Source organism: Amphiura filiformis, chromosome 18, assembly GCF_039555335.1.
Source record: "Amphiura filiformis chromosome 18, Afil_fr2py, whole genome shotgun sequence".
Taxonomy (NCBI): Eukaryota; Metazoa; Echinodermata; class Ophiuroidea; order Amphilepidida; family Amphiuridae; genus Amphiura; species Amphiura filiformis.
The window spans coordinates 32,687,063-32,708,677 of record NC_092645.1 but is presented as its reverse complement, the minus strand read 5'-3'; the positions used below and the strand labels follow the sequence as shown (position 1 = coordinate 32,708,677).

General features: G+C 34.9%; 1 protein-coding gene across 1 annotated transcript in view; it reads left to right on the top strand.

Moving 5' to 3' along the window:
• LOC140139603 (cAMP and cAMP-inhibited cGMP 3',5'-cyclic phosphodiesterase 10A-like) overlaps positions 1–21,615 on the top strand; it is a 148,933-nt gene that overhangs the window by 109,104 nt on the left and 18,214 nt on the right. Inside the window, exons 7-9 of the mRNA XM_072161308.1 lie at positions 13,003–13,185; positions 18,177–18,214; positions 20,399–20,501. Coding sequence (XP_072017409.1) covers positions 13,003–13,185; positions 18,177–18,214; positions 20,399–20,501 — 324 coding nt within the window. The remainder of the gene's footprint in view (positions 1–13,002; positions 13,186–18,176; positions 18,215–20,398; positions 20,502–21,615) is intronic.

Sequence of the window (21,615 nt, the reverse complement as noted above, 5' to 3'; positions counted from 1 at the left end):
AACACAATGTGCATACCAGTACAAATGACCATAAGGCTGCTGAAAAGTCAATTTTGAATTTCCCGTCACCCGCCCTCACTTTACTTTCTGACCCTCACTTGCATTCATTATTGTGATTTTCCAAAAATAATAATTAAAACTGGTTATATTTGAAAAAAAAACCAATGAATATCTGTGCATTTTTAGTTGAAAATCAAAATCAAAACATCCATTTTGCTACCAAACTTGCAGCTTCTTTTTAAACTTTTAATTCTCACTTTGGCTAAACATCCATCTTTGAGTGAGTGAGCAGTAAAGACCAACATGTTTTACACTTGCATTTGGTCATACATGTATAATGAAAGTCATAAAAATAATGAATAATGAAAAAAATCACCTCATTTGTTTTCAAATTATTATGTGACTGGAAACTCAAGATCGATTGTCAGCAGCCTAAAGAGATGAAAAATGTTAAAGTTACGTATAGTTTCTTAGGGTTTTATCATGTTTAATACATGTTCCAGGCTGAAAACATCATGAAAGGTTGTGAAAGATTTGTTTTGGCCCCTGAACATGTATAAAACATTACCAAACTACACAAAACAATACGCAACTTTAGTGTATACATGTTGAGGGGCCAAGTGGACTTACGGTCTTCTTGTGCTCAGGTCTTCATATGGTCAAGGCTTAATGTTGAACTATAACCTGTTGAATGGGATTGATGTCTTGGAATAGCAGTGGCGGCTCCAGGAATTTTTTTCGGGGGCATTGTGGGGTAAAGGGAATTTCAAGGGGGCAAAATCACCAAATTTTATGCAAAAATTGCAGCTTAAAGGGGTAATTTTGGGTTTTTACGGGGGGGGCAAGAGTTCTGACTGGGGGGCATTGTGCCCCCAGGCCCATATTATTTTATGATTTGCACCAAAACACACATTTCCATAGAATTTAATTGTTCTCAATTTGACCGGGGCAACTGCTGCCGCTTTTAACAGGTTCGATTGCATTCCTCTGTAGGTTATTTCATTTAGTAGTGTAAGTAATAAAAGGCATTCGCAAATGTGTTTGCCATTGGTTACAAATTATCAGGAAATTCAGCGAATTCAGCATCATCATAGCTGTTGGATAGCCTTTGTTTGTTCATTTTCCTTAAGCCTTGACACATTAATTTACTCGATAATTGTGTAATTTTTTCACAGTATTATGCTCATCTTTTCATATAAAGTTTGCCAGTTCAACAATTGCAATGACAGGTTAGACAGTTGTCCCCTGTAAACAGTGATAAGAGTGACAACACAGGTCATGTTCATGTGGGGTTTATTATATTAGGTCACTTTTGTACCAACACTTTTTAGCACCAAAGCTTTGTATCTGAAGCCAGTTTTTTGGTCCATACAGATGTCACAAAAAGAAAAATGCTCCAATTTCAAAGAAAATGATGTCAAATAGCTTGTCATGTAAAAACAAGTCAAATAAGGAATAGTTTGCACCATCTAGAAAGCTTCATTCTAGGACAAAACATCCAAGATGGTGATAACTATAACTTTATTTGACTTGTTTTTACATGATGACCAATTTGAGGGGGTGTTAACTCGGCCCTCTTACTACCCCCTCAAATTGCTGGAAGGTTGGGATCTCATTCTAACATAAATGTTATTAAGCGTTAACAAAATACAAAAATGTTTGCCACAAAATATCTTGCAATAACATTTGAACAACATGTTTTAAATTTTGTTGTAGTGGGGTTTTTTTTCGGATAAAACATTAAAAAATGTTTTCATGGCCTTTATATAATCCAACATTTAAATGTTATAAAAGCATTTTGACCGAAACCAAAATGGAAATACAGGGATGCAAGTTTGTAAACCTGCTTTTGCAGGAATTCCTGCTTTTTGTTACTCCAAATTTGTAAACGCACTTTTATTTATTTTCAGCCCGTTTTGTTGTTTTATAGCACTAATTTACGCACTTTTTCAGACTTTTCCTGCAAAATCACTTCAGGCCACTAGCATCCCTGGAAATATAACATTTTGGTGTTAATGCAGGGAAAGCACTGTGGCATCTATATCACATGGATCTAAGGTACTATTCTTTTTGGGACATCCTGTATCCAATTTGGATAGTGCTTTATGCAAAATAAAGCTTCTGAATTGAGCGGGTTACTTTAATGGGAAATTAAATTGATCTGAGTTTTGCTTGATTTAATTGCATCCAATGATGGGCTGTTCCATTAAAAACCCACACCCCTGTTGGGGAAGATTTTGGAATTCCAACCAAAAGTCAACAGTTTTATAGCCATTCCAGATCTAACCATTTACAAAAAGGCGGAAAAGGTGTAGAACACTTTTGAATTCCAAACAAAATTGTCCAAATTGAGTCCAAATTGTGTAAAATTCTGTGGATTTAATATATTTCAAAGTAGCAAATATTTTCAGCTGGATTGATCCAGGTGCAATTGAAATTGGGATGGCAGTTCAATCTTCCACAGGGGGTGTGTGGATTTTAAATAGAATAGACCAATGCTGTAGCTCAACGGATATATCAATACAATAGCTTACTGCAAATTAAGAAAACATCGTCTCACAGAGATTTCTGACGTAGAATTTTTAATTAAAATAGGTGAGGCTTTTTTGCCTACAAAAAGGTGACAAATATTTGCCGTTTTCATCAGAGGATAACTGTGTTAACATGTAGGGAGAGTAAAGGTTGCCAGAGATTATGCAAACATGGATGGTTGCCAAGTTGAATAGATGTCATGAATTGATTTCATCAAAATCAAAAATGTTCTGGAGTGCCATGTCTTACACTTAGCTAACCTTGGTCGTAGTCTTCTGCCCGGATCCCAACATCACCAATAATGCTGCAATGCCTGTGTTTAGAGTTAAGTATATCTTATATGACATTACTTTATGGTACTATGATATTACTGCATATAATATGATACAGAAGCAGTTTTCAAGACTTACTTTTTTTAGACACCCTGTAGACTGAAAACTTGCAATATAAGTACATAATCGAAACTCAATTAATACAGGCACTGATGTTGAAAACAATTTGAAAAGTATTGAATTGTACTTACATAAATAACAAATGAAGGAGAATTATCGCTAGAAATCAAATCATTACCAAGCATTTTTCAATTACTATGTACTGTTAAGCAACAACCTTGAGTATTATAAAATACTGTGAACAACATTTTTTTATAATTTGACATTCTGGTATTGTAAAAGTGAACATTTTGATATGTGTGATTGATGTTTGTTTTGCATTTTTGCCAATAAGCCCAATCGCCATTGTGACTTCCGGTTTTTGAGAGCACTTTTAGGACACTTTGACCTCTGACATTTCGGGAAAATTACTCTAATTATTATTTATTTTTTATTATTCTAATAATGTTACAATTAAAAATATTTAAATAATTAATTTATATAATAAATATATTTTTCGGATTTGTTTTTATTCAAGTAAAACTTTTTTGATTATATTTTGTATGTACAAAAAACAATTTTTGTGAAAGGTCAAAGGACAAAGTGTCCTAAAAATGCAAAAACTGTCCCACAATGCATTGCAAACTTCTAATGCCGATTTGGCTTATTTGGAATGGTTTGAAATGATATAATAATAAAGAAATTTAAGATTTTGTACCTATACTAGGAAACATTTACAGATATTGGACTCATTTTGCTTTATTAGGTGATGGAAAAAAAACCCTGTTCAATTGGCCTCTGGTTTTAATGCACATAAAATTCTAAAAAACTAATAATCATTATCACTATCATTCCGAGTAATTAACCAATTTATTTAATGGGTTCCCCGGTCTATATTTGACCTATAGTGCAACTGACGCATTTGACTCCAGCCAGGAGCATTGGCAGGTCCTACTACCATATGCCATAATAACTTATAATAATATTTACCCATTAATATAGACAAGAGTGACTGCTCATCTAAGTATAATTAATAAAAGGCTAATTATACCTAATGTAGAAAATGTTGGTGTGTGCATATTAAAATCACCAGGAAGGACATTTTTATCATTGAAGCATTGGACTGGTAACTCCATTTGAAATTCACACTCCCTGTGTAGAAGAATAACCCATTTACCCATTAATAAACAAGAGTGACCGCTCATCTAATTTTAATAAAAGGCTAATTATACCTAATGTAGAAAATGTTGGTGTGTGCATATTAAAATCACCAGGAAGGACATTTTTATCATTGAAGCATTGGACTGGTAACTCCATTTGAAATTCACACTCCCTGTGTAGAAGAATAACCCATTTACCCATTAATAAACAAGAGTGACCGCTCATCTAAGTTTAATAAAAGGCTAATTATACCTAATGTAGAAAATTTTGGTGTGTGCATATTAAAATCACCAGGAAGGACATTTTTATCATTGAAGCATTGGACTGGTAACTCCATTTGAAATTCACACTCCCTGTGCAGAAGAATAAAGTCATCTTTTCTTTAGGGGGTGTATAGATTTCAATTGGAATATATACCAATGCTTGCATTAAAAATTGCCACAGATTCGCTGTCTTGCATTGGGGATGAGCTATGGTGTTGTCTTTTTAAAGACAGTTCTTGTTTGCAGATGAAATATGCTCTCATTCAAAACTCCCTAATAATGGGCTATTCCAGTTGAAATCCATACACACCCTATGGAAGACATGACCATGATTGTCCACACAGGGAGTGCGAATTTCAAAAGGGGTTACCTGAATGGATGATTCCATTTGAAATATACACTCCCTGTATGGGAGATTAAGGTCATGTCTTCCACAGGGGGTATATGGATTTCAGCTAGAATTTCACAGGTTACCTGAATGGATGACTCCATTTGATACACTCTTTGTGTAGAAGATTAAGGTCATGTTTTCCACAGGGGGTGTATGTATTTCAACTAGAATATCCCAATTTTCACAGGGGGTGTATGGATTTCAACTGGAATAGCCCAATAAAGGAGTTATATATAACCCCGCTCTACATCTACATAAATCTCATCTTTCTTGTCCTTCTATTATAGCATGACTTTTAACATTTCAGTTCAATGGTAAAATTAATATGTATGTATATAAATCTGGTGAATTATTGCATATACGTTATAGGATAATCATGGATTACTAAGATGGATAAAAAGAGGGTTTTATATGACAGTGAAGGCAATATTCAGGTCAGATAATGTTTTGGTATTGAAAAAAATAAGCAGGTGGTGTTTTCAAATTAAGCTAATGGCATTTCAAAGGTTCCATTCTCAAAAAAATCAGCACTCCAGAATTATTAGGACTGGAATAGCTCATTTGGTTCACAATTGTATACCATCAAGCTTGAACCCCCCAAAATTATCTTTAGTAAACAGTGGCATAGTGTGTAACAATAGTTAGAAGAAGCTATCTTCAGTAGACAGCATGCAGCACAATGTAGTTTATTAAGATATTACTCTTAAAGATGATAAAGAAACTGCACTTTATAGAAAAAAATTGTTATCTTTGAACAAGTTCATTTAGAATGTTAAATTCAAATAGTAACATAGTTCTTTTTGCTAGTGTGCAATTCCAAGTTTCAAAGAAGATGTCAGATGATATATAAAAGGTATATGAGAATAGAACCATCTTGCTCTTGCTCATAGATAAATGTGATACTGTTTGGGCTCAATGGTATTTAAATGATCAGGTAAATGGTCAACTTATCCTTTGCATTCAATTTCCAATATATCGTCGATGTATCTCTTCCAGACAACTAAGGAACCGTTCACAAACACTTGTAAGGGGGGGGCCTGGTGCAAACAATTTCATTGTGAAAAATTTTATCCCCCCCCCCCCTTTACAGACCTCAAAATTTCAGGGCCCCTCCTTTTTTACATAAAAATTATGGGTCAACCCCATAGAAAAGCATATAAACTTAATTTTTCCAGGAACATTTTTGGTCATTTTTCAGGCCCCCCCCTTAGGAGGGTCAAAATTTTTCAAGGCCCCCCTCCCCTTTTTGCATCAGGCCCCCTAACAAGTGTTTGTGAACGGTCCCTAAGTTATCTTCTATTGGTATTAGAAAATGCGAGTAGCCTTCAGTTGAAGGTAGCAAAATACATTTTTAATTTCAATTATCAAAAAAATAATTTATAATACATGTATATGACTACTAATAAAGAGCATATAAATATTGTGCTCATAAATTTTGTCAAGTTTGCCGTATATCAGCTTATTTGATATTTGTGTGATTGGCTAGAGCTTTTAATGAAAATTGATTTGTAAAATGTCACAAGGCAAGGTTGTGCTTTATTGTTTGCAGAATAAATGTTTCTCAAATGATTTGCACTTTCAATTTACTGTCACTGCTAGCATTTATAATGCTTACACGAATTACACTCTGTAAAATTGCACACTGATTGGCATACCGTATTGTTTGTAATAAATGCCCCGGGGGTGTTGCATTTTTCCAAAAGGGGGGCATTTATTGGAAGTGAATTGTCAGTGAAAAAAGCTTAAAAATTGTGTTCAATTTCACGATCATACTCCTATTAAAAGGAGGGATTTACGACTATACATGATGGCGGCGCCCACGGAAAATGATATTTTCGTGGGAAATACAACAAAATTACACCTGTAAGTGCATGGAATTAGTGAAATTCTACCATAATTAGGCAATGAAATGGATGGGAGTTGAGTCATAATAGGTTTTGTCCATTCAATTTAGTGATCGTGACTGACATGACTGATGCAAGTTTTAAGCTTACCTACACGATATGTCATGGAAATGTTCGCCTTTCACAGAAAAATTGGAGGGGGCGTAGAGGGGGAGCGTTTATTACAAACAATACGGTAAATGAATTCCAAGCACTACTCCCTATTCCAGACAAATACATCTTTAATTTTTTTGGATTAAAAAAATATTATACTAAATGAAGCATAGCTAAATCTTAATCCTTTAGTTCTAACTGGCAATTAAAGTCAAATACTAATATAAATTAGCAGTTCGGTCCGACTGCCTGATCAGGAAATATTGCCGAATCAGGCAGTATGTTGCCGAGTCAGGCAACACAGGCTTTGGTAACCCTTCCGAATTTGACAGACTAAGGACTAAATTGTTCATGGTGATTTTATAAAAGATCAGTGGAAATTTTACTTTGACACACATGAGCTACATGTAAGTTGACAGTTTTTCACCGGGCGAAAAACAATTTCTAACGTTTTTTTTAAAATTTGATTTGAATAGGCAAATTAACTTTATTTGAACTAAAATTGATGAAAAAATACTACTGATTGTACATCCATTGATAATTTTATATATTTTACCTACTTCTTTACTCTAAACCAAGAAATAACGGTATATTAAAAGATGCTCTATTTGAAATAGAGCATTTCATTGTGGGATACAGTCTGGATACCATGCTGCCTGACTCAGCAACATGCTGCCTGATTCGGCAGTATTTCCTGATCAGGCAGTCAGACCGGACTGATTAAGGGAAATGGGAAATGGTGGTCATTCATTTCTCTGCAATTTTTACATTTTTGATTCCTTTAAGAGAATTAATTATGATGAAGTGAATTTTCCAACCCTTAAAAGCCAGCTTAATTTGTCTTGTTGATAGCAGCAGAGTGAAATACACTGAAACTTAACTACTTGTCAAGGGGATTGTATAAAAAGCTGATAGAATTACTGTCATTGTTGATGAATTGATTGGTTTTATAAGTCAAGGAGAATCAGTAAACTAGAGTCCTTTGTAAGGTCTAGGTTCTTTAAACCATTAGGGCTGCTACAGACTTTTTAGTGGATGTAGAATATTCTATGTAACATGTCTTCATTTATAGAATAAAATTTAGAGAAAAACTGCCTTTTTTCAGAAAAAAATAAAATTACTTTTGTGAGGACATCCCCGTTATGAACGAAACCATCACAAACACCTAACTAATATCACTATCAACTATTATGAGATATTATACACCAGAAAACCAATCAAATTATGTGAATTCTTTACAAGACGCACCCATTGAATAAGAATATTGAATCTAGTCCCATTCTATTTCCAGTAATGTTTAACTTCGAATGAATGTTTGATGACATAAAATTGATAATATGTTTGCACCAGACATTCTACATAACATATTATCAAATTTAAAATTCGTTAGAACTTTAAATAAAGATTTAATAATGAAGACATGTTACATCGAATATAATGCTAAGTCAAATACTCTGAGTGTGTAGCAGCCCTTGTAGTATTTTGTCGTTGAACTCTTGTGTCTAAATATAATCCAATCTAAACACTTGGATACACATACAAAACACCAATAACAGCAACTACTGCTTGGTGTTGCCAAACCTGTTATTTGGTGGCCCATTTGGGTGACTTTTGAAGATTTTTCCTACTTCCTGTGCATCGAATACTGCAACTTTTCAACATTTGCATGGCAATTGTTTAGTACTTAATTTGAGGATATTTGACTCATGATTTGGGTGGGTAACATTTGGCAACCCTGCTACAATTACTGCAACAGCAGCAAAAGTATAAGTTATGGATGTGAATTTCATACAGTGTTTGAAAAGCATAACAATTAAAAGCTGTTTATTTAAGGAAAAATATGTAGTCGAGATAAAATTATTTGTTAATCTTCTCCAGTTATGAGTCTAATATTTTTCACCTATTATAAGCCAAACAAACTTGAGCACACAGAGCATTAAGGGATCTGGAATGAGCGTTTTGAGCGTTTCGACAGTATTTTTGTGGGACATGAGAGCACATCAGACATATCGAATTGCATTCTGAATACGAAGAATGTCTTTCTGATATCAAATAATTTTCATTTTTGAAATTCACGATATAATACAAATTTTATGACAAAATATTAAAATTTGATATTTTTCACATTTTTGATATATTACAGTCCTCGAAGTAAATTTTATAAATCTAATGACATATTCTTAAAGTTTATGTAGCTGAGAGGAAAAGACGACGATCAATTGAAAATTTTGACCTTTTATATTGAAGATATGGATTCCCCCAAAAAAAAATCCATATCTTCAATACGATGACATATTCTTAAAGTGTATGTAGCTGAGAGGAAAAGCCGACGATCAATTGAAAATTTTGACCTTTCATATTGAAGATATGGATTTTTTTCCCAAAACCCCTAATTTTTTTTGGTAAAAAAAAAAAAAAATCCATATCTTCAATACGAAAGGTCAAAATTTTCAATTGATCGTTGGCTTTTCATCCCACCTACATACACTTTAAGTTTAAATCATCAGATTTATAAAGTGTGCTTCGAGTACTGTTAAATATCAAAAATATCAATTTTTAATCATTTGCCATAAAATGTGTATTACATTGCGAATTTCAAAAAATCAAAATTATTTGATATCAGAAGGGCATTCTTCGAATTCAGAATGCAATTCGATATGTCTGATGTGCTCAAATGTCCCACAATAAATACTGTCCAAACGTTCATACCCCACCCCTTAAGGAATAATATGTAGTGGAGAAAAAATTATTCTGTTAATGTACAAAATTGACAATGTTTAAGAGTATCCAGTGTGGTGCGGAGGAAGTGCAACCTGCGGTATGTGGCAAAAAATGGTTTTCACCAAAATATGTCAAAATTGTGTTAAAAAGTTCAAAAACCTTGGATTCCTGGCTGATGGGCCAGGCTTGAATTCAGGCTTCAGCAACTTATTTAATTTCATTTCATTTCAATTTTATTTATACACGGAAAAGCCCAGATCAGCCCTTGAGCTGGTCTTCCCTGGGGCCGTGTTGCTACATAAATTTACATGTTACATGACATCATTAATCAAGGATATTAAAAGTAAATGGAAATACAAAACAAGTATAAAAACTATATATGACAAAGTGATAAAATATAAATTAAACATACAAAGCAAGTACAATTGACAAAATAATACAGTAACCAAAAGCAAACATTTAGGCAAAGTTCAATTCATAATTACAGTAAAGCAATCTCCTGAACGCAGCAGATCTATCGCACAACTGTGCTTCAGCTGAGAGATCGCTCCATAGATGAGCACCCTGTACGAAAGATCATAAGTTTCTTAAAGTTATTTGAAGGAAAAGGAACATCAACATTATTTGGATTACGCCTGAGATTATAATTATATTCCTTTTTCTCAAATAACATGCAAATATTATCAGGAAGTATTGTATCCTAGCTATTGGTACTTTGTTTATAGCTCTGCTAAAATTCAGTCATGAAAATGACTAAAGGTAGAATTTAAAAACAAATTTCAAATCCTTTACAAACGGATGTTTAGAGATTTCTATATTTAGAGTATTTTAGCCAACTGCTCTCTAATTGAGCAGTCATCAGTTGGGAATCAGTTTGAACCAAATGACGATTTATTTAATTGCTTAGAACTGTTAAAGTGCTCCTTTTTTTGTTGGTGAATTCCCAGTGTTGAGCACTCCTTTTTTAATAATAATAATAATAATAAGATATTTATTAAAAATGCGCTATTGCCTGTAAAGACACTATAAAAAATAGAAGTTTTAAAACAACAGACAGCAATAGATAACTGCCTGCTGACTCTCACAAATTGAAATGAATGCAACTTTACTTTTATAATTCTGTCTAGTTGAGTCAGTTATATTTTGGCTGTAAATTATCATAATAGCTAGAAACATTGGTAAAATAATTTAATCTCATGCTAATTACACCATCATGAGCTACCATGCTTGGACATTAAACTTTAAGATGTGCAAAATATGTTTGTGCTACTTCTGGTTTACCCGGTAAAAAATGCAGCCCATTTGGACTCAGCAGAAACAAGCTTGGCAACGGTGGCTCGGATCATGATCATGAGTATTTTGTATTCAGAAAATAGCGGGTCAAAAAAGCTGTACGCTCAGTAGAAACATGCTGATATTTAATAAAGGGACTTGGCTCAGTATATGCCTTGCTTTTGGGCTATTCCAGTTGAAATCCATACACCCCTATGGAAGACATGACCTTAATCTTCCACACAGGGAGTGTGAATTTCAAAAGGGGTTACCTGAATGGGTGACTCTGTGTGAAATCTACACTCCCTGTGTTGGATATTAAGGTGATGTCTTCCATAGGGGGTATGGTTTTCACAGGGAATAGCCCATTGTCTTAAGCCTCCATCTTCATTAGAAATCAAATCTGTTGATACCATACATCCATCCATTTGTGTATCGAAGCAAGTGTAACATGCTTATGAAATTGATTGGAGTGACCAGGTGAATGACCATGAATAAATGACCATAATACTTAAGTGACCATCATAAATACCGACCGTTGGCGTCATTTGATGCGCAATATTCGTATTCTTTCTAGTACGTCTTGTTAATCAGGAAGTTTGTTCATTTTTGTGCAGATAAGGTTTGTGTACAATAGCTGCCTATTGTTGGGTGGGGCTATTCCAGGTGGAATCCGTACACCCCCTGTAGAATATTGAATTTATAAGGCTATGAATAATAGAAGTCACTCTTTCCCCTGGGGGACCCCAGTCCTGGGTATACCCCTGTAAGGTTCTGAGAGAGTTTTTTATTTTTCTAACAGGGAAGGGGCAGAATGATTACTCAAAGAAACCATAAAAGATTTTGTGATCTGAGGAACCTCAAGTGAGTTATCTTAGAAGCCTTAAGAATCTTCTCCAAAGGGTTCTTAATTTATTAAGTTGATTGGTTTCTCCCTTTTAAGACAATTCAGAACCCTTTTGACATCATTGTTTGCTCTTGCCATATTTTTCCTTAAATGCAATATTTCAGACTTTAGCTGGAGTGTGTTTCTAGATCATGTCACAAGTTACAAAATGCAACTTTATTGTGACAACACTACAAGTTATTTTAATAAAGCTGACGATGTGTTTACTCTCGTAAATTTCTTTGAAAAATAAACATGTCAGAGATGAGGAGTCCACTTGGATATGACAAAGAAAGCACTTGATGAAATGTAAATACTTAGTATGACAGAAGATGAAGTGGTCAAAAGTGGTCAAAAGATGCAAATTAGTTTGATCTTTTGATCAACCCTCGATGTTTGGCCAAGAGGTTAATAACTGCGCATCGGTTATTTGGAAAAAAATATGAAAAATCTAAACATTTTGCTTTTGGAACCGAGGAATATCCCGTGCGCCCGAGGGATATTCCGAGGTCCAAAGCAAAATGTTTAGATTTTTCACAATGCCCGACATATTACCGATGCAAAGTTATTAACCTCATTCATAACGGTCACTTTAATCTCTTCACCTTACAAAATAACACAAAATTTTGCTCAAAAGTGTATAAAAATAGATGATTTTTACATCTTTCCTTTCCAAAAATTGATCAGGCTAAAACAGGACGACCAATAACAAAAGTGCGTATCACAATCTGTGCAAATATGGTAGCGCACAATTCGAATACGACAGCCAGCGCGCGCGCAGTTCGTTCAACGCACAACAACACGCAAACGCCGGTCAATTGTGTGCGACATTGGAACAATTACGCATTTTACGGTCAATTGTGAGATATTAATAACCTTGATTTGCATTCGCATTTTCACAAATATCTAAATGTAATTGGATCGCACGCATCGCGTTTATTAATGAGGTTATGAATAATTATTATTTATAAAATCAATTGACTATTGTTAATTCTGATTATATATAAATCCATGTCACGTAATTATATTGACCAATACAAGTGTACCATTAATTCTACTTAATTAGTTAACATTACATTAGGCAAAAAAAAGGTTTATCTCAAAGCTCACGCGCGCGTTTGTAAAATCGCGCAATTTGAAGAAAAAGAAATGCGGAAATTTTATTTATTTTAAAAAAAAATGTTTGTTTTTTCCGAAAAAATTCGGCAAAAATCAGATTTTTTTCCCCTCAAAATACCAAGTCGGGAATTAAAAAAAAATTGCATTTCGCACATGTTTTCAAACCGCTCGTGAGCTTTGAGACAAACCTTTTTTTTTTTGGCCTTAACACCAGTTTATACCACACAGTTATTGCATTCAAAATGTAATTTATTTTTTCTCTCTTTCTTTGTATATCTTCCAATTTCAGAAACAGAAAAATTTACCGTCACAAGAAAAACATCAAGAAAGAAGAAAACTTATATTTGACCTAACACAAGATGTGCACCAGTTCTCCAGCAGGGCACGTATTCTAGACCAGCTGGCACAGTCTATATCAACGACTATAGGCGCGGATAACTACACACTGTACCTTGTCAACAAAAATGGAACAGTAAGTCTTATTCATTTTAATCATGACATTTTTTTGAAAGAAAGTAAGGTATTTCAGTGTAAAACAAAGGGGTGATACTATTTTAACCCCTGCTGTAGTATATTTCATGGACAAGCCCTCATAAATGCTGAATACGGCGTGCAAGCACTCATACAGGGTATATCAAAACGATTGGTACCCATAAGTTTTGTTTTCTAATGAGACACCAGTTTCTTCCACATTCAACATTAGAAAATGACTATCGATATTAGTTTTATGACCTTTTATTACATAAATTTACAAATAAGGTGGATGTTATAAAGTATGTGGCAGTCTTGGCAATGCTCACTGGATATTGATGGGTACCAATCATTTTGATGCACCCTGTAGGTCAGGATGATTTTCAGGAAATGTGATATTCTGGCTGAAATCCATACACCCCTATAGATGACATGACCTTAATCTCCCACACAGGGGATAAAGATTTCATGGGATATAGATATCAAGTTGAGTCGCCCATTCAGGTAACCCCATTTGAAATTCACACTCCCTGTGTGAGAGATTAAGGTCATGTCTTCCATAGGAGGTGTATGGATTTAAAGTGTAATAGTCCAATGAATCTGTTGCTCAATTACATTCCTGTTACTTTACCTTGTGTCACTTAGAGTTTGGTAGCCGCCACAATGTGTTTTAGGTTAGTAGCCTTGAAGCGTGCACTGTTCTCAGAATCACATAATATGCTGGCATTTAAAGGTGGCATAATGCATTTTGACGTCATTTCCAAACTCAAAGTGAGACGAGGTATAGATGACTTCATCAATGAATGCTATCAACCTAAGATGACTACATCAATGAGTGCTATCTACCTAAGATCACCTCATCAATGAATGCTATCTACCTAAGGTGACTTCATCACCTTAAGTGCTATCTACCTAAGATGACTTCATCAATGAGTGATATCTACCTAAGATGATTTCATCAATGAATGCTATCTACCTAAGATGACTTCATCAATGAATGCTATCTACCTAAGATGACTTGATCAATGAGTGCTATCTACCTAAGATGAATTTAACAATGAGTGCTATCTACCTAAGATGACTTCATCAATAAGTGCTATTTACCTAAGATGACTTTATCAATGAGTGCTATCTATCTAAGAGGACTTTAACAATGAGTGCTATCTACCTAAGATAACTTCATCAATGAGAGCTATCTACCTAAGATGACTTCATCAATGAGTGATATCTACCTAAGATGACTTCATCAATGAATGCTATCTACCTAAGATGACTTCATCAATGAGTGCTATCTACCTAAGATGACTTCATCAATGAATGCTATCTACCTAAGATGACTTTATCAATGAATGCTATCTACCTAAGATGACTTCATCAATGAGTGCTATCTACCTAAGATTACTTCATCAATAAGCGCTATCTACCCAATAACCTAAAATCCAATATTGAACATGCTTTGGTCAAGGTTAACATGAATGCCTGAACTTGGGATAATTTTAGAAAGCTTCTGTAGTTAATAACATTGTATTGTCAATAATTGCTGCACCTGGGAGAAGTTCAACTTAATAAAGAAATGAATGAAGATGATCATGAACAATGCCTCTGCCTCCAGAGGGTTATATAGTATACTCTGGTGTGTGAATTAATGAATGATTGCCTTTAACAGCTTTTCATGTAGACTTGCAGGAGTCTACAAGTCTGTTATAAGGTCAAAAAGTCTGTGATCGGATCACACAGGTATAATACTGGCGGAATAAAACATTTGAGGTTTGAATAAGAAGTTAAAGGTTCAGTCATAATTCTACCCAACACAAAATGAGTGGGAAATATGAAATTCTAGTTTGCAGACAATGAAACATGAGTGTGATGGTCCGAAATATAATCATGAGGTGAAAGACAGTTAATATTTGTTTAATATCACTTGTACATAAATTCTATTACTAAATTAATTTAAGGTACGATATACATTTTTTCATCAACATAACACCATGTTTTGCCGTGATATACATTTTGAGGTCCGCCCCATAACTAAATCGGCGAAGTCAAAGAGTCAGCGCACGGATTAGGCGCCAGTTGCACTACGGCGCAGCACTATGATAGTAAAAACTATCACACGGAGAGGCTGATGGTAAAAATGATAAATGGTAATCAACCAATGAACTGTGTAGAATTTATGTATGAGTGATATAATATTACCTATATATCACTTTGTTTTTGTGATGGCTAAACTTTGAATAGCCTTCTAACAAAAGGAGAAATAAACGTGGGTTTTTTAGTGAAGTCAAGCTAAAGGTTTTGATTTGAGTTGACATCACTCATTTTGCTTGATCGCATCACCTATGACCATACATCAGATTTGCTTCTTGAAAAGTATGGTAAATATTTCCCATACTTTTCAAGAAGCCAATCAACTAAGAGCACAATACAATTGTGATACATTTATATGGTCCCTGTTTTTAAAGTTCTGGACATTTTCCATCTTGTTTAGGTTCTTTCTGTCACTACCCAGCAAATGCAAAATATTTTTCCAAAGGGCACAAAATATTTGCAAGAAAACGTTTAAATTTTGGGTTGTATAAAGGTTATAAACTGTTTTAATGACAGTCTGAAATCTCCTTTAAAGGTTGCGGCATAACATTGTTACATAACACTATTTAAGTGTTGGTAAAAGATTTTTGCCAAAAATATTTTACAATAAGACAAAATTGACAAAATTAAAAACATTTGCTTGATATAGAATGATTTAAAACATTTTCGTAATTTTAAATTATTCTCATTTTTCATAAAGTTATATAAGCATTTCATGACCGAACAAAATGTTTAAAAATATATCTTGTGTTTGGTGGGATATGACTCATGTTTTAATGCAAAAGCAGTCTTACAAATAAATCTATAACAAATAATGCAAACCAATAGTAAAATTTCCCAATATAGCACATTCTTCTGAAAATCAATGCACAATTTCATTACCATTTACTGCAATCTATTACAGAAAGGCTTTGATTTGATATGTTCCCTGGTCTGCCCCTAGGGTAATATAACTCACTTGGGTCTCAAACATTTGCATTCATCAGGCCACAGTTCTTTAACCCTAACATGTTTATACACTCATAGAATGACCTTTGAATGTGTTGGGTACACAAACTCATCCTCCATAACTTGAGGTCAAGGTTTATGTTATAATTGTTCAATGTGAGTAAATGAACTGTGCCACTGAAGATGTGATGATGCGACCATTTAAGCTCATTTGTGAGTGGACTACTATACACATATACTTTGTTCCGCGTACAATACGCATATCCTGTGTTCTCTAACGGATGTCGGTTTGTACCGAAATTCCTCCCCAAAATTCAATATCAGAGGTGTAAGTCTTTCGGGAATTCCGGAAATGTGGCCAAATTTTTTAATTTTTAATTATTTTTTTACATTTCCGGAATTGGATGATAATAATATGTCATAAAAAGAACAAAAAAACCCTTTTTTTGGAGGGGTGATACCCTGCAGCCTATTCCTCGGACAAGCCCCCTTGCACCCCCGGAATTCCGGAAATTTGGCGAGGTGCTCGCATGTTTTTCACGGAGTGGATCATTACCTCACTTACACCTCTGCAATATGCGTATTGTGTGACAAGGGAGATTAATTGACTGTATCTATTGTTATGCAATATGCCTATTTAGGGACCATTCACAAACACCTCCTAAGGGGGGCCCTGAAAAAAATGACCACTAATTTTCCTCTTTGCGTAATGTGCGACTGGCCATGCGCTTATGTGAATTTACACACAAGTATAAGTTGTGACTTGTATTAACACATGCAGTAACAAAATCAAATAATTTTGGCAAATTATAAACCTAACAAAGTATAGTGTGCAGGAATCTGACTAACATGCAAATACAGAATATAATGTTTTACACTTAGGGAATCAAAGTTAACATAGGTTGAATTATTAAATCAAAACATCAAAATTTAGAAGATAAGAAAAATATGGAATTCTAAACTGCAATATTGGATTTTACTTCAAAATGAAGCAAAAAGCTCTTAAATTTAATCAAACTTGATTTGTGCCAAAAGCAAATTTGTAGTTTAAGGGTTAAAACTTTTGTTTCATTTTTTAAAATTGACAATCTTTGCTATGCAAAAAAAAAATAGGATTTGACAAAATCTTAATAGAAGTTGAAGTCTTTTACAATAAATTTGCTTGGCAGCTGAGTTTCACTATATTTCAGTATTTCATGGATCCTTTAAAAATCATATTCAGTGATGGCAGAATCATGAAAAATTTAGGATGGGGAACAAGCATATCTTGTTTCATTTATACAGGGACATTTGCGCACAAAGCACATGAAAAATGAATTTTTTAATTTCAGGCTATTTTAGCCCAAAATGAATGTGAATTTTGTTATTTGCTGGGCTATTGCAACTAGACCCAAAAAACATGTTTTGGGGGATAAAAAGGAAGATGCGCAGGACATTTATTGCTTTTTTCTTCTATTACGATTTTTTTTTGGATATCCCCCATGGAAAAATTATCGATACTATCGATTTATCCCAGAGATTTATCGTAACTTACTTTTATGAATGAACTTGTAGTGTCATGAGTGCTTAGTAAGTGTAAAATGTAGGTTTACATATTATTGTATGTAGATTGTAGATTGGTACAGCTTGTGTAATATCAGTAACCCTTAACCCCCTGAGTACTACCTGCCAATCTAACATTGTCCCTGATTGGTCAATTACATGATATCTTCATTTTAATCACCAATCAGAATAGCTCAGAATGGAGCTTTGCAAATAATTCACCCTAATTCTTTTGCGTGTTGAAATTATTCTAACAATGTTGCTGATTGGTCCAATTGATAATGAAAACTTCTTTTTGAACAAATTGAGGGTGGCCTAGATAAAAGTGGTCATAATAAATGTGAATGAAGATTGTGTTATTTTATTTGATTGATAAATTTAACACAAGTATTTTTTGTACTATCTTTACAACAGGATCTGTATGAACATAAAGGTGACCAGGACCTTGAGAGGTAAGTCTGGATGATTTTTTTAGTTTATTATGAAACTTGATCTTCAGCCGTGGCATTGTCTTTTTTAAAGACATTTCTTGTTAGTTATCTGGTATTTGTTTATGAAATATGAAAAATATCACTGATTTGAGGTTGTATCGCACGAGGCCGTACTTTATCATTCAATAGACATAAAGTGAATATAAGTAAATTAATAAACAAACACATAAATAAAATGATTAGAGAGAAGGTGAACAAAGACTTTACTTGGCAACCCCGGGCTTCAAACCTTAGAACCCTTGGTGCCAAGCACAAGATCACCAACCGGTAGCCACGGGTCTATCGCTGGCCCGGCCAATGAATGCATACATATATATATACGAGGGGTATCCAAAAGTTTTTGACATCACCCAGAAGCGAAGGAGCTATATCGATCAAATTTTGTCAGTGTAATTACTGGTCCTTATGTACATTATGGTCCAAAAATGGTCTCATAAGTATGTTTACAGGTGGTGCTAGATGAGCAGTAGGCGCATAACCTATAAAATGGTGAAAATTGAGGCACGCAGCGTGATTAAGTTCCTGCATGTGAAGGGTTAGGCCTACAATGCTCAGAAAATCCATGATGAAATGAAAGCTATCTACGGTGATGATTGCCCATCATATGGCACTGTTGCTTTTTGAAAAGGAATTTCCAAACTGGCCACATGTCCCTCACAGATGAGCCAAGAAGTGGACGCGTCCATCACTTTTGGATGATGCGGCCACAGTGAAGAAATTCAAGAAAGTGGAGGATCTTATCATGAAAAGGTTTTGCGCCTACTGCCCATCTAGCACCACCTGTAAAAAAAGTAAACATACTTATGAGACCATTTTTGGACCATAATGTACATAAGGACCAGTAATTACACTGACAAATTTTTATCGATATAGCTCTCTCGCTTCTTGGTGATGTCAAAAAATTTTGGATACCCTCAGTATATATGACTTATGCATCATGGCATCACACGGGATGCATGCGTGCGCAGTGTTGTTGCTTTTTGTAAGATTTTTTAGAGTTAGGGTTAGTCATGCCTCAATGAAGGCATGTTAACCCTAACTCTAAGCACAGGCACAATGCCTAGCAATGATCCACAAGCCTCAGCACACTTTACAGGTTAAAGTGGTTTAGGGCTCTCTGAAAAGAACAAAAAAGTAGAGATGAACAAAGAAGTTACTTGGCACCCCCAGGATTCAAACCTTAGACCCCTTGGGTGCCAAACACTAGATCACCAACTGGTAGCCACAGGTCTTTCACTGCCCTAGTCAACGAGAAGTGTGCCTATATATGACTTAGGCTGATTTCTTCATGGCATCATGTGTGAGACGCATGCATGCATACTGGTTTGGCTTTGTAAGATTTTAGAGAGTTAGGGCTAAAAAACTATTCATCAGTGCATTGGGATTCGTTGTATAAATGGTTATGGATGATAGGAAACTTTAACTAGGAAAGCAACATTTTAAAAGTGTGTAAGTACAACTTTGGAATGTGCAACTTTTTGTTAAAGGTTGCCATGGAAACAGTTTTGAGGATATTCGCTACTTGCATGGTTCTGCCATTATGCACTATGTGAGGGTAGAGCCTTGAACTGGCAGCATACATGAATGGGAATTGAACCAGTCATATAACATTCTGTGTAAGGTTACGTAATTCTTCCTTTCATGTATGCTGCCAGTTCGAGGCTCTCCCTGCACATGGTGCATAATGGCGGAACCATGCAAGTAGCGAATTAACACCAATGATGTATCAAAATTTGCAGAACATAATTGCGTTCATTGGGTTTGTTTTTTCAGTTGAAAGAATTAATGAATTTCTCGGAAATTACCTACACATCATAATACTAATCACGGCGTGTCCGTTCGCGCAGTTCATGTTCGCGCGGTGTACTGTCGCGTGCTCGCGTAGCACTATCGCGGGGTATCAACGGAATTGTGTGCGAAGTAAGCATCACAGCTACAAAACAAACAAGAGTTGATTAAGTTGTGTCAAGTTGGGTCTTCATTGAGAGACGCATTTCATAGTAGTTTAAAAGGTTAGGGCAGGTATATGGGTAACGGGTTTTGGGTAATTAGAAATAGGCCTATCACGAGAACCGCCCGACCAGAGAACCGCGAAATCTAGTTATGATATATTTATATTTCTTTTGATTCTCTTTTCCATTATAGCGATGCAGAACCAAGCCAAACATGGACTATATGTAAAGGCCAAACAATAGCTGGTTTTGTAGCCAATGCAGCATGTAGTGTCAATACAACTACCTTAACTGGGGTAAGAATTGGGATGTTCCATTTAAAATCCACACTACCTCTGGAAGATTTAGCTCAAGTCTTCCACAGGGGGAGTATGAGTTTTGAATAGAATAGACAGTTGGGTAACTTCCATTTGAAATACTCACACCAGTTGTGAAAGATGTAGGGAAAATCATAATTCAGGGGGAGTATGGGTTTCAAAATGATTAACATTGAGCAATTACATTTGAAAAAGTTACTCCCCCTGTGGAAGGTTTTCAAAATCTTCCACAGGGGTAGTGTGGATTTCAACTGGAATAACCCATTGGATGTCAATTACCATACCAAAGAAATTAGACCGAAATAAATCCAACTGCGCAATATTTGTGTGTCTCTAGTCATGGAGGGGACACTGAAGAGTTTTTCTCACCATTGTAATACACACACACACACAGGCCTTATTACAAAATTTGTGCAATTTACGATACTATTCGCATGGTTTGGTAATGAAGCAATATTCAAGTTTAGTATAATTTTTTGTCAGTTTTTCACAAGTTCATTTTTTAAGCTTTTCATCTCTCAAAATGAGCAAAATGCATGTGATTTGTTTTGCACTTATTTTCAACAAGAACATTTAAACTTTCACATACATCCTAAGATGGTGTCATACAAACATTTTAGTGAAAATATGCACACATTTTGTCCAAATTTAATGATTTTAAGGAACTATAGCAACATTACACTTCTGGTCTCAAAAGCTTACACTTCAATGCAGCCTGGAGGATAAAATAGTGTAACTTCAGGTTATGTTGCCATTAGTGAAGTAAAGTAAACTTTGAAGAGTGTTTTTGGCCCCTGTACATATAACCCATAAATTAATAAACACATAGATTGGAATGTTTCATGCCTATGCCCTCTAAGCGTACTTGAATTCAGCTGACGCAGGTACAGCATTAGTCCTGGCGACATCGCTCATCTGAGCATATGCAGAGTGCTTAAGTTGTCAGCACTTACACACAAACTCTCTTTTGTGTACGCTCACACTATTTGCACTATTTTTTAGTTCGCTAACGGACCCCTTACTTAGTGTCAACCCCCATAGGCAACATGCGTACCTTCCACGGTGTGGAAGGTACCCTTTATATTGGGTCATT